The following is a 15,377-nucleotide window of genomic DNA, read 5'->3' as shown; positions in this document are numbered from 1 at the left end:
CACTGCCACAACGGTTCTGCCATCATTTGAAAGAGACTGTCTTAGGCTATCATGTGTGCGACTTTCGGCAACCTACACAACATTGTTGATTTTTTATGAATTTTTATTTATATTAAATAATGCTTTAAATTAAATTACTCAAGATTGGCATCACATGTGCGACTTTAGGCAACTTTCACTGTATGGTTGATTTTATGCGAATTTTCATTTATTTCAAATAATGCTTTAAATTCAATAACTCAAGATTGAGTCACGGTACCACAACGGTACTAAAAAATCACAGCAAGTAACAAAATATTTAGGTTTGTAGCATGGTATTGTGCATGATATTATATGGCACACCCCCAATTGGAAGCTCACCTGGGTTTCTGCAGTTTACAGTGTAAACTCTTCAGTCCAGCAGAGAGCAGCTCCACTCCTGAATCCTGCAGGTCATTGTTACTGAGGTCCAGCTCTATCAGGGAGGAGTTTTCTGATTTCAGAGCAGAGCATTGAGTTTCACAGTGTTTCACTGTGAGATTACAGTCAGCTAGTCTGCAAAGAAAGAGTAAACACAGTACAGTTAAAACAATGGAGGAAAACTCCACATTAATGATCTAATAAGATTTATGGACAAATTACATTACTTGTTCATATTTTTGCGTTCTGCAGGCTTATCATTACAAATGTTACTTAGTAAATCAACAGATACTGGATAATTTCCACTGCCTTTAATGGATTTAATGTTTTCAGCAACTCCATGATTAATGTTTTCAAAAACAAAAAATATATATTAACCTAGTGTTTCTTTCATTGGTAATATGGTTCATTCACTAATACACCACTAAAAAGAGACTAAATAAATCTGTTCATGCTATCTCTACCATTGACCATTTTAGATATACCAGTCTATAAATTACTAGGTATAAAATAAGCACATTAAAGTCTTTCCACCATAAACTGACAAAGACTAAAAAAAAATATATATATATATATAAAATACACCAAATATTTATTTAAGAACTGATGAAACTTCCACTTTTAATTCACTACATATTTTCCCTGAGTTTAATACTTTTACTGCGATACATTTTAACGTCCTACTTCGTTACTCATTACCAGGGACATCATCAGTCCTTCTTAGGGGCTCAGAAACCACCAAAGATAATCTAAGTTGTCTCCGCTGAGCACACACACGCGCACGCCCACACACACTATATTAAACACCTCTTTATTCTACTGTTGTCTGACGGGATGTCCCACTCCACATACGTCCTGTATGTTTCTGCGTGCGTGTGCCCCTTCATTCACACTGGAAAGCGACAATGCGACAGGCCACCATTCATTTCCTATGGCAGGGTGCGATTTGTCGCTGCGACATGTGAGAGGTGACAAGTGAGAGCCGACAAGCGACAAAGCAGCAAAGCAACAAGAAGTTGAAATTTTCTCAACTTTATGCAAATGATTTATGATGCAGTGAAGCGACATTCTAACCCAATCTTTGGACCAATCACATACAAGGCCACAGTCCAATCACAGTCCAAGGTCCTCAGGCTTCTGCTCTCTGAACTTTTGGTTCCTTTTGCTGTGCATTCTGTTGAATGGGGTGGACATCGATCTGCGGGAATGGCAGGTAAATCACAGAAACAACCAAGAGTCTAGCAAGCTCAAGAGTTATAGCTGTAAAATTAAAGTGGCCAAGGGATTCCTCATGTTTATACCATATGTTTCATGTATACATGTATATTTCTCAAGCGGGAATTAAATTTACTGGATGGTATAGCTTATATATATAACATTTTATAATTATATTTATTATTAATCATTTTAGTAATCTTAATTTAGTTAACAAATACATATTTACTAGAAACATTTATTAAACCTTTTTTTTCGTTCCTTTTTTGTGCCTTTTTTCTTGTCGGAGGCTGGATCATGATACACGTGAACGTTGAGCTTGTCACGCCCACAAGGGACAAAATCGGGGAGACACAAGCGACTCGTCACGAACGCAGGGTGTCTGTGTGCGCATGTGTGTGTATATGGCAAGCCAAATAGGTCAGAATTCGCCTGGGTCTGACGGCGCATAAAGCATGCGTAATGCTGAAAAAACGCCGACCAAAAACGTTGTATAGTGTGTGGCAGCGCTAGGCGCTAACGTAATTCCTCAGGCCTTTCATATGCAAAACGGACAGAATTTACGTATCCCCTCCTTCTCCAAGCAGTTCAGCCTTCTGACTCTGTCAGGGAACTTGCTCTCCAGTTAAAATAAAAGCCCCAAGTGCTCCAAATGTTTGCTTTGTTGTTGTTGATGTGCTAAGTTCCTTTATTTCTGGCTAAACTGGGCTTTACAAAATTTTGTCCCTGACAAAAACATAAAAATACGTAATAAAATGTACTTATTTCAATCAACCGTTAAAACGACACATTATGCCGTAACTATGAAATAAATATCTCGTAATTATGAGAAGTTTTATGTGTGTCTATCACAGCACTACAGCATTTCTCCAACTTAATGTCACAGTTAATTGAATTAATAAAATTCTATTTTACACTTGGCTTAATTCACAAGGAAATCTTAGTGTCACTGAGCGGCATTGATGGCATTTTAATAAGCATTTAAACACTGCGAAGGATTTTGAGTCTTGGCGTTTAAACAGCCGTAAAAAAAAAACAGACCTCTCTGTATAAATCCTAAAGCCAGGCAGACTTTTTGAAGGAGCGCTATCCGTTCAGAAGGATGTTAATTAACATTTGCAACACTAAAGAACCTGCTATAGACCTGTTATTTAATAAAAATGTTTATTAAGAACTGACCTTCCCATCTACTCTAATATAATTAACAATGTCTAAAAATATAAAACATTTTCTGAACAAACAATTTTTTTTAAATATATAGCCTATAGCAAAACACAAAAAAACAACAAATCAGGCTTTGTACTGTACACTCATTAAACCGAAATAGACCAAGAACAATTCCATAATTTACAATGACTGACTACTCTCTAATATAATAAAATGTTTAAGAATATAAAACACTTTTTCAAAAAATGATTTAACTCAGTTCCGATAACTGAACCGATTTAACTCCGATTTAACTTCTTCCTGAAGTACTCCTCCTTCTGTGGATCATTAAACCCCTGAATTTCTGTCACACGGCTGATGTATCAAGAAGGAATCTGATTGGCTGCTGCTGGACGGGAGGTGATCCAGATGTGAGCAAAGGGCAGCAGCTCTCCTTTAAGAAGGTTTGTAATCAACACATCAACTGATGATGTCATGGTTACATCAGACACTTTCTCACACTCCACAAAGTTCAGTGGAATTCTGCTTTCATCCAGTCCATCAAGGATGAACACAACTCTGCATGTATCGTAGATCTTAGGGACCAGATATTTGAGATCAGGGTGGAAAGCACACAGAAGTGTATGAAGACTGTACTGATCTTCTTTAATCAGGTTCAGCTCTCGGAGTGGGAACACAAACATGAAATCTACATCCTGATTGGCTTTTCCTTCAGCCCAGTCCAGAATTAACTTCTGCACAGAGACAGTTTTCCCAATTCCAGCAATTCCTTTAGTCAGAACAGTTCTGATCTTCTTTAGTCTTTCATCTTCTTGTCTTTTGATCTATCTGACACCACTATCCGCCATGTTCTCATTTTCAGGTTCTCCTTTAGGATCTTCTACAGGTTTAAAGATATCTGAGCAGTTGATTGGAGTGTCCTGTAAGTATCTGCTGGATTTTTTCTCCATCTGTAGAACCTCATGTTCTTTATTCACTACTTCACTCTCTCCGTCTATGATGTAGAGCTGAGTGTAAATACTGTTCAGGAGGGTTCTATTCTCTGGTGTTTTGATTCCCTCTTATAAGCTCTTGTATCTGTTCTTCATGCTGGTTTTATGTTTCTGTAAGACACTCTGCAGAACATCATCCACTAGTTGATAGGAATCCTGATTTATAGACTCCTCTATGTCTGGATGTAAAACAGGAAGTGTTCTAGATCTCTTTCTGCAGCAGGGACAAATAAAGACTCCTGACAGAGCAGTTCTATTCCTGAAGCTGTTGATACACCGTCTGCAGAAACTGTGTCCACAGGTGATCGAGACTGGATCTGTCAGAACCTGCTCACACACTCCACACCTGGACTGATCCTGGACAAGACCACTCCTACCACTGTTAAGAAAGATGAAATGTCTAAATATCAAATATATGAAGAAAAGGTTTTCAGAGCGTGTTAATGTTCCAGTCTCACACTCTATAAAGTTTACAAATTAATTAATTTTTATTTTAAATTCATAGAATACATCAATAAAACGTGTCATTCTCATCTGTTACTGGATCATACATTTCCCTGATTTTCTCTTAAACTCCTAAATCGTTCTATTGGTGTAAAAAATGCACGTAAAGTAAATGGTGCAGAAACTAAGAAATTTAAAGTTTAAGAAATATAATCTTAATCAAAAGAAAAAAAGTAGGACTTAGGCCATTAACTATGTTAAGGTTTTGTAAACGCTGATGTATATGTTTATTATCATTATACATTCTCAATTTTACGTTCAATTTGAATTTAATTAACCCCCATATACTTTTTTCTTTTATGTTTTTTGATTGAAATATAATTATTACTATTTTAATAAAAAAATGAATTAATAAAAGTACTATAATACAGGACAAATCCAAAAAGAGGTAATCAAAAAAAGAGAGTCAGGATGAAGGTATGCCTGACAATTTATTCATTCTGACCAGGGCTAAATTAATAATCTTATTTTTATGGTTATCATGTTATGAGTTTTCATGGTAGATCGATTCCTTGGAAGCATGATATGTGTAGGTTGTCATAATAAACTAGGTATAAATTATCACAAGACATGTGTCAAACACTGAGTTGCCACTCTTCCTAAACACAAACCTGGATGCTGGAGGTTCTCCTTTATTACTGAAGGTAAGAGGTTGAATAATTGAGTTGTTACTCTTCATAGACACATAGCTGGGTTCTGGAGGTTCTCCTTTATTACTGAAGGTGAAAGGTTGAATCATTGAGTTGTTACTCTTCATAGACGCATAAGCTTGGTTCTGGAGGTTCGGCTGTGGGTTTCTGCAGTCTGTAAATGAGATCAAATAAAAACATGCTTTGTAAACAGATAAGAAAACTGCAGAGTCATCATAAATAAAGCAGTCTCAAGCAGATAAATATTACGTTACAACATTTTTTATCAATGGCAATAAATTCAGCATGGTCGCACATCTGGTTTGACAGTGATTAGCAAAGTTTATCTCCTTTTTTTTTATTAACATGTCTTCAATAAAACCATGCAAACATGTACATTTTTGTGTGGTATTAGTTTAAGCAGACTGTGTTTGTCTATTGTTGTGACTTAGCTGAAGATCAGAACACATTAAATGCCAATGTATGCAGAAATACAAGTAATCCCAAAGGGTTCACATAATTTTCTTGCAACTGTGTGTATACTCAGTGGGATCATGCACCTACTTTTTTTTACTCACCTGTTAACCTGTACTCATGTGATGTGAAAATAAAGCTGATCTGAATCATGATTAATAATTAAATTACATATATTATAATACTTTCTGCAGCACATGATCTCACAAAGACTCTTCAGATGGTGAAGGAGAATTCTGAATGATCACGAGATCTTCGAGGATCAGAGACTCATTAGTGGAGCTGGTGTTCAGGACTGATGTTCAGTTACTCACTATGGGACAGGGGGTTCTCCTCCAGATGTGGAGAGATGAGACTCCATCGTGGAGGAGCTTCAGCTGAACACCAGAGATGCTGTTCTCTGTGAACAGATTAGATATTATAATATCAACAATGTGATAAATACATTAATTACTAGTGGAACTACTGAAATAGTCATTTACCACAAGGAAATTAGATTATTATGTTTTTATTTATTGAAGATAAAGGAGCAGAGTTAGAAACAATCCTCTAAAGAAGTGTGGAGCCTTATTGAGGGGAGTTTCTGCCCTCTGTTTTTGTAAACATGAGGAATGAATATGCACGTTCTGGCCCGAGCCCGACCCGACGACCCAATTAAAACCCGTTTTTTTTTCAATTAAGTACAGTGTTAAAACTGAGTTTTTTTTTTGGGGGGGGCGTCTGTTTAAATGAGCAAAATCTGTTCAGAATGATGTTGAAGAAGATTGTATTAAGAAAAGATTTCCAAAAGATTAAAACACCAACAATGTGAAATATGATCCACAAAAATTATGTCGGAATGACCTTCCTCTAATCTAATATAATTTAACATGGTTTAAGAATATAAAATACTTTAACAAACAAACATTTAGCAAATAGCCTGTCCAAAAACACAAAAAAATGGCTATGCCCTGCACACTTATTGAACCAAACTAACAATCATTTAAAATTAATAATTAATTTATTTATAATTAATTAATAATTATTATAATTTCTAAAAATATAATTAACGATGTTTAAGAATATAAAATGCTTTCTGAACAAACAATTTTTTTTATTTTAAGCATATAGCCTTATTTTATAGCCTTTATTTTAAGCTTATAGCACTCTGCGCTTAACACACTCTGCAAAGTCAACACACGTGTTGTTTCTATCAACAACTAACTTGAATTAGCTCCATACCTCTGACTGTCCTTCGCATTGGACCAAATTTAGCTCACCTTACGTAATGTTTCTCCTCACTTCAGAGGGCTCCATTTTGTTGGCTATTTAGCTACACACAGTAGTTTACCAGCCGTAACTATAAAATAAAATATACTTGCGCACAGTAACTATTAGTTACTAGCTATATTTTTTCTGACATTTATATGGATTTATATTTATGCTTTCTACACTGACTTACTCCTAGATTAACATAGCAGATGTTTTGCCGTTTGAGAATTAGGCAGATATACCTGATGCTTGTTCTCACTCATTCTCTCTCACATTGTGAAAGTACAATTTAGTGACAGTGCCACAATAATAAGATAAAAAGATGAAAGGACAATTTAAAAAAATAGAACATTTATTTAAAACAATAAACTTAGGTTCCTTACTGTATTAAATCTTTTTGCAACAATAATGAATGGCTAATTTTTAGCATGGTTAACTAATCCTGAATTCATTTCTAAAAGGAAGACAATGTTAAAACTGGAAAACACTCATCAATGTTACACAGCCACAAGCTCAAGTGTGGAACGTTAGATATAATTATGTACAAAAAATTATGCTTCTTAACTGTACCGCGGAGTTCCCCTACTCTCGCGCGGAGCTTTTTAACTGTACTGCGGAGTTCACCTTCTGTCGCGCGGAGCTTTTTAACTGTACCGCGGAGTTCACCTTCTGTCGCGCGGAGCTTTTTAACTGTACCGCGGAGTTCACCTTCTGTCGCGCGGAGCTTTTTAACTGTACCGCGGAGTTCACCTTCTGTCGCGCGGAGCTTTTTAACTGTACCGCGGAGTTCACCTACTCTCGCGCGGAGCTTTTTAACTGTACCGCGGAGTTCACCTACTCTCGCGCGGAGCTTTTTAACTGTACCGTGGAGCTCACCTCCTATCACGCGTCACCTTTTTTTTCTCCTGGCAGTTGTTTCTCCCGGCTGTGGACAGGAACCAGTGGAGCTTGTAGTTCTTTGGGCTAGACATAACTGCTCTAGGGTGATACCCACTTTTACTTCACTTGGTTTTCTTTCAAAGCAAGTCACAGGAGTCCAGGGTGAGTTCCCAAGCACTTCTTTCATTTATTAGCAGTTCTAAGCACTCAAACATAAATGTAGGTAGCATTCAGAGAACAGAGGGGAGAGCCATGGATGTTAACTAGCCTAACACGAGGCGGAAAGAGAAAGAGAGAGTCGCGAATCACGAATCTAACATTGAACGATTCTGAATCGATTCTCATTAAAAATAAATAAAAAAATAAATTTGTGTGAAGCTACTGTCGCAGTGAACTCCGCGATACAGTTAAAAAGCTTTCACCACTAAGCAAACACTGGTAATTTACGCTGCTAGTAAATAAACAAGAGTGTTACTGACCAAAATAAACGCTTTTTAGGAGAGATATAAGTTATGTGTAAATATGTATAAGACAATAACGTTACCTGACAAAATCTGTTTAAATGACTTTAATAAACATCACTGTGACAACGCTAGTCACAGTTTCACTGCAGCAAAGGACGAGGACATGAATCACTTAAATAACCAGCCTGTACTGATTTCTGCCCCCAATAACCCTTTCAATAACCTCCAATAGCCTTTAATAGTCTTCAGTAGCCTTCAACAGTCTTACCTTGCAGCCGTGGTGTGTCCATTGAACTCCGTAGTTATAAACATCATGAGGTTAGCAGCGCGCTAACTGACCTGTTTATAAAGTAATCCGAGCAGTGACTCCGACCGTGACGGCTGCTCTAAACTGCTGCTGTTATCTGGTTGGGCTGAAAGATGAAGTGTAGAGAGCTGTATTATCCAGTTAGTGGGGTTAAAACCTTTATTTTCTACTTTGATTAATTTAAGAAAAGCTGAGCCCTGTAGCCCGTGGCTGGGCTGTAGCTCTGTGACTGGTGTAAAGACAGCGGGACTTGTGCTGCTGCAGCTCCGACTAGTGGTTGGATGATGAACTGCAGCTTCCTGTGAGCGAGCAGTTTCTCCGGCCATCCACACACAGTCTGATAAACTGCTTAACCCTAAACTCCTGAATCGGCTAAAATCAGAGGAATATCTGCCGGTCGTTGATACCGTATTCTGGCTGAAAATCGGCCGATACCGATACACTGCCGATCGATCGTTCCATCTCTAATATATATATATATATATATATATATATATACGTATATATACGTATATATATATATATACGTATATATACGTGTATATATATATATATATATATATATATATATATATATATATATATATATATACGTATATATATATATATACGTATATATATATATATATATATATATATACGTATATATATATATATACGTATATATATATATATATATATATATATACGTATATATATATATATATATATATATATATATATACATATATATATATATATATATATATATATATATATATATAAAAGACAGTGCTGTATACATTTATTACACTCTGCAACTGTAGGGGGAGCCCACGAGCACAAAATCTCAATCCTACTTAGTGGCGCTTTAAAGACTTACAAGTTGTAAATACTAAGTCAATGTTTTAATACATCACCAATACAAAATTAGCACAACAAGAAAGTATACTTTATGGAAGTATACTGAAATACAGATTAAATAGGTAAAAATGTAAGTATACGGCGAAAAAGTATACTTTATTTATTCCACATATAACTTTCAGATGTGGTCCTAAATCAGATACGTATTCGATCCACAGACATGCAACATGAATGTAACAATAGTATAACAAGCAATAGTGTTATAGTAATATATAATAACAATAATAATAATAATAATAATAATAATAATAATAATAATAATAATAGTAACAATAGTGTACTTATTATTACTAACTGTATCCGGACTAATTAAAGTATACTTTTCCTCCTTATATTTTACATTTTTACCTACTTAATCTGTATTTCAGTATACTATAAAAAAGTATACTTCATTTGGCTGTGCTAATTTTGTACTGGTGATGTACTTAAATAAAAATATATACTTAGTATTATTTTATAAAACTGTATACATTTTTTTATAATAAAACTATACTTTTATAAAACAATTAATCAGAGCCTATATTTTTGCAAAAAACAAGAACAACTGTACTTCAATGAAATTTGCTAACAAAACTGTGCTAATTAACATTGTATGTGTTCATACTACATTCATAACTATTTAGATGTTAAAATTATACTTTTAATATGATTTTAATGTCCAGCTGGGCAGCTCACCCAAATATTCTTAAATTCTATTAAACAGTGTCAAAAATAACATATGACTAGTATATTCAGTTTCAATTTAATGCAATTTTATATAATTTTAATTACAAACAAATAGTAATTAAGCACAAAATAGTTGTTCTAAAGTACACAACTTAAGTACAGACTTATTTCAGCAAAATTTAAGTATACTTTTTTTCTACACTGGAATAAAGCAGGATTTTGTTTCTTTTGTAATTGTTCCTTAATTTGACCACAAGGTGGCAGTGTTGGCACGTCTAAAGCCTTCACAGGAAAATTAAAATTAATTTAAAATTAACATTAAAATTAATTTAGAATATTAAAAACTATTTAGAGCATTTGTTACCTGTCCTCCACTCTCTAACTATAAACTTTACCATGAAATATAATTATTAAATTCCTTCAGAGATTTTTTTTTTTGCATTGTTATGTGACTCCCATATATTCTTTAAAAATATTTTTTTTTCATAATAAATCCAGAATATTTAGGTTAAAATACACATTTTAGTTGTGTTCCTGGGCTTTCACTCCAGTACATGTTTTGAATAGTTAAATATATGTGTTACAGATTCAGAGTTGAAAAAAGATTTTAAAAAAAAAAAACAGCTCTGGAAAACAATGAGAGCACTTCAGTTTCTGAATCAGTTTCTCTGATTTTGCTATTTATAGATGTTCGAATAAAATTAACATTGTTGTTTGATTCTATAATTGGTCACATATAAGAGGGCTAGAAATGTAAAAAATAGAGAAGTTAGAGCTCATCTTCCAAAGGAAAAGATATCAAACAGTCTTACAGGAAAAAATCCAGTTGGTAATTTTAAGTGTGGTAATTGTGTGAATTGTCAATATACTAAGAACGAAAAGCATTTTCCTCATCCAATACACAAATGTTTGGCTAATATAAAAGGCTTTATTACATGTAAAACTAAAAATGTTATGTATATGATCCAATGTCCATGTGGAAAAGTATATGTGGGAGAGACGTCTAGACCACTAAAAGATAGATTTACAGAACATAGAAGCTCGATTGTAAGGAATGATTTAACTAACCCTGTAGCAAGTCACTTTAAAGAAAAAGGCCATTCTATTTCTTCTTTTTTCATTTTTGGGTATTGAACAAATACAAACTACACAAAGAGGAGGTAATACAGAGCAAAAAGAAAAAAGATACAGAGCCTTCAGACCTCAAATAATGTTAAGAAAACAAGTCATATTCATAAAGTTTTAAGAGTTCAGAAATCAATATTTGGTGGAATAACCCTGGTTTTTAATCACCGTTTTTTTTTCATGCATCTTGGCATCACATTCTCCTCCACCAGTCTTACATACTGCTTTTGGATAACTTTATGCTGATTTACTCCTGGTGCAAAAATTCAAGCAGTTCAGTTTGAGGGTTTGTTGGCTTGTGATCATTCGTCTTCCTCTTGATTATATTCCAGAGGTTTTCAATTCGGTAAAATCAAAGAAACTCATCATTTTAAGGTGCTCTCTTATTTTTTCCCCAGAGCTGTATGTGAACATTTGAAAGTAGTCAAATAAATATCACCTCAATATATAAACAAATGCCAGCAGATAACTGCCCCTTGTATTCGATTGCAGATAATATGATCCCAATATATAGTTTTTGTTTTGTCTGCTTAGCTTAATTCACAACTTAATGTGTACAACATTTGTATAATGCATACTTAATTTATTTTTTCTGAATTAATCCTTTCTTTTAGTAAACTTTACTTCATTTATTTTTACTGAATCAATCCTTTCTTTTAGTAAACTTTACTTCATTTATTTTTTACTGAATCAATCCTTGCTTTTAGTAAACTTTACTTCATTTATTTTTACTGAATCAATCCTTTCTTTTAGTAAACTTTACTTCATTTATTTTTACTGAATCAATCCTTGCTTTTAGTAAAGTTTACTTCATTTATTTTTACTGAAACAATTCTTTCTTTTAGTAAACTTTACTTAATTAATTTTTTTCTGAATCATTCCTTTCTTTTAGTAAACTTTACTTAATTTCTGCATACAGTTTTACTTAATTACAATTACTTAATTTATACAATATTACTCAAATAATTTATGATACATAATATATTATAATTCCTGATAACTCAAAGATTTAATTTGTAAACAGACCAAGTATCACTGTCTCAACACATGAAATTATAATATATTATGGATGGCATGTTATATGCATTACATGCCATCCATAATATATTATAATTTCAGGAATTATACATTTTTTTATGTATCATAAATTGTTTGAGTAATATTGTATAAATTAGGTAATTGCAATTAGTTAAAGTTTAGGTAAAGTTTACTAAAAGAACGGATTGATTCAGCAAAAATAAATTAAGTAAAGTTTATTAAAAGAAAGGATTGATTCAGTAAAAATAAATGAAGTAAAGTTTACTAAAAGAAAGGATTGATTCAGTAAAAATAAATTAAGTAAAGTTTACTAAAAGAAAGAATTGACTTAAGTTCAGTTCACTTATTTACTCTGTGTAACATTTAAGTCTCAAAACCGAGTTGAAGTTACTTAAATTTATCTAAAATGAAATTTACTTAAAAAAAAAAGCAAATGCAGAAAGTTGCAAAACTTTTTTTAAAGTAAATTTAACTCATAATTTTCTTTTTCCGTGTGGATCATGCTGTGGGGAGAATTTGATTGCTTCCAGTCACATAAAAAGCAGTAAAAGCATCAGGTGTGTTCAGGTACTGATGCTGGATGATTAGATCTGCCTCTTGACTATGTCTCATCCCATTCTCAGAGATTACAGGGCAGGATGACCTCAAGCTAATGGTTTATCAGAGCGTCCCGTTCTACTGGCAGTGCTTCAGTACAGAGACAGTGACTGTGTACAACTGACTGCTGGTGTATCTGCAGGAAAAGACAGAACGAAGGCATAAAGCCGTCCCAAAACACTGAAGTATAAAATGAAATTTATTCATGTTAGTTAGCGAGTTGGAGTGTAAAACGAAAAAAGAAATTCTATACACTAGTATAACAGATATTAGTGTATAAACATCCTCAATAAACACTACTATACACTAAAATAGGAGACATTACCCCAAAAGAGGATAGAGACAGGATGCAATTGCAGGTAGGCTTTATTCCACAAAGAGTTAGCAGGGTCAGGTTACAGGCAAGGGTCGATAGATCAGGCAAACAGGAATATCACAGGCGTAAATCAAATGACGTGGTCAATAGGCAAGCAAAGGTCGATAACAAACTAGACAGATAGATAGATAGATAGAAGTAACGCTCAGAACTTGCTGTGTCGGCAACTAGCCTTCGCAACGGAAGCACTGTGTGAGTCTCTTAAATACAAAGGTAAATAGTACAGAGCAGATCTTACAGACCAACCAAAACAGGTTTATCTTAGTTCTCTTATCAAATACAAATATTACAGATTTTAAAATTAATGTAATGTAAAGGGTTTAAATCAAGAAGAGTAAGAGTACCTGGCATTTCTTTACACGATTAAAATGCCCCAAATTTTCCTTTACAGCCAAAAATGGTAAATAAGGTTTTGATGAATTGGAAGGTTGGGAGGTACACCTCGCACAGCTGTTTGCAAAACCTGTCACAAGGCTTTCCTCACCAAGCGGGACCTGCAACGACATGAACGCACACACACAGGAGCCAAGCCATTCAAATGCAGCGTCATTTACAGCGCTACGAGTTTTACGTTAGACAATTCCAGTGTCTAAACTAACTGTAACTTAACTTTTAATCATATGTTTTAATATCAATATGACTTACCGGATAAGAATGTGTTTAATGTGAAGCTTTTGATTCTTTTTAATAGAGACTTTTGTAAAACCTTGCACTAGACCTTTCAGGGGATTTATGTTTAATATTTATATCTAAAAGTGTGTGTGAGAGATAGAGACAGACAGACAGACAGACAAACGCACACGTCTATATTTATACTCAAGTTGTAAGAGTGTGCGTTTAACTGACAAACTTTATTTAAAATTAAACACTACGTTATGATATATCTGCTAGAAACAAAAAATAAAGACTTTTACTATCCCACACATCCACTGCTCATTACTTTTTTCTGTTTGCTCCTATAAAGTTTTTCATATGGACCCTGATTACAATTATTCAGTTTATGTGGTTTGAGTATCTGGATATAATGGAAAAAGGCTGCTGTTTAGACCACTGTGAATGTTGGTGTCATCAATGGATGAACCGTGAGGTAGTTAAATTCTAGAGACTTCTGGACACATAATATAATAGTATGTTAGATTTGTGTAGAATTGTGTTTGTGTTTATATAATAAACAAGAAAATATTTGAAAATGGCAACATCAGTTTAAAATGAACGGTATATGTTGGAATATTTGGACCAGGTTGGATAATATTTTACTAATGTATGGTAAATACTGCCCTCTAGTGCCTCCAGTTTAGGACATTTTACTATGTAACTGTGTCACTATGACACAAGGCTTTGGAGGTTGTTTTTACTTTTTCAGGAATCAGGAAGGTCAGAGTGTTTTCATCAACAATGAGAGCTGTGAGGAGAACGTGACCCTGAGTGGCAGAGAAGCTTCACTGCTTTTCTGCTGTTCTGGGACCAGTGCATATGAACTAGGAGACAACAAGCTCTCTGAGTGAAGTGATGGGAACCTCTCCTCAGATAGCCAGCGCATGCCTGTTCTACACGGCGTAAAGTCACACACAGGCCAGAAGATCTTTGCATCCACTCTTTTCCTCTGTTTCCTCTTCTCACAGACTTTAGGACACTTAAGGACTGTCTGCTGTGTTCATGAAGGACACAGTGCTGAACAACATCATGATAAGAACCTGTTGCTCAGACAGGCTGGAGCGGATCACGTCATTGGAACTGGACAACAAACTGTTTACTGGACTCTGCTGACGTAATCATATGATAAGTTCTGTCCAATCACATGTCATTTGCAAAATGTATAACTGCTTGGATGAAGTCTGAGGAGTTCTCTCTGTCCCTCGACTGGCTTTAGTTTCTTTCTCTTTCTCTCTCTCTCTTTCTTTCTCTCTCTCTTTCTCTCTCTCTCTCTCTCTGGGTTGTGAATGTGTTGATCTATCGAGATTGTATTCGTTGATGTACTTTTACTCTTTTCTAATATATATATCTATTAATTTTTGTTCCTTTTATATATCTGTAATGCTGAAACTATTTTTCAAGTAAACTTTAATATATTTTAAATTCTAAGCTCTGACTCATTGGTCATCATTTCATGTTCTGAGATTTCTCACATCCGAGTTTTATCTAAGTCATGCTGTGGTAAATTACCCTACAGCTTTTGAAGGAGAAATTCCATCAATATTTTTTAAAAACAATTCTAAATCACTAAAGTGGTTTCAGTTTATTGTTTGGTAATTCCCACACCTAACTTATACACCTGTGTATGCCGTGAGGTGTCACCTTGAGGTTGAGACTGAACACTGGCACATGTGCTCCTGGCAAGATGATATGAATTATCACAGTATGAGGCCTGATGGTTTCCACAACAATTAGTAC

General features: G+C 34.4%; 1 protein-coding gene across 1 annotated transcript; it reads right to left on the bottom strand.

Moving 5' to 3' along the window:
- Positions 1-3,080: 3,080 nt before the first annotated feature.
- On the bottom strand, positions 3,081-8,345 carry LOC111195710 (uncharacterized). Its single transcript, XM_049484508.1, has 4 exons — positions 8,243-8,345; positions 5,695-5,780; positions 4,889-5,081; positions 3,081-4,152 (listed from the first exon to the last, which is right to left on the bottom strand). Exons 1-4 carry the CDS (start codon positions 8,287-8,289, stop codon positions 3,843-3,845), a joined length of 636 nt encoding a protein of 211 aa, XP_049340465.1. The 5' UTR covers positions 8,290-8,345; the 3' UTR covers positions 3,081-3,842.
- Positions 8,346-15,377: the final 7,032 nt, after the last annotated feature.

Source organism: Astyanax mexicanus, chromosome 10 (assembly GCF_023375975.1).
Source record: "Astyanax mexicanus isolate ESR-SI-001 chromosome 10, AstMex3_surface, whole genome shotgun sequence".
Classification (NCBI taxonomy): domain Eukaryota; kingdom Metazoa; phylum Chordata; class Actinopteri; order Characiformes; family Acestrorhamphidae; genus Astyanax; species Astyanax mexicanus.
The sequence above is the reverse complement of the archived record's forward strand: the minus strand, read 5'-3'. Positions and strand labels throughout refer to the sequence as shown.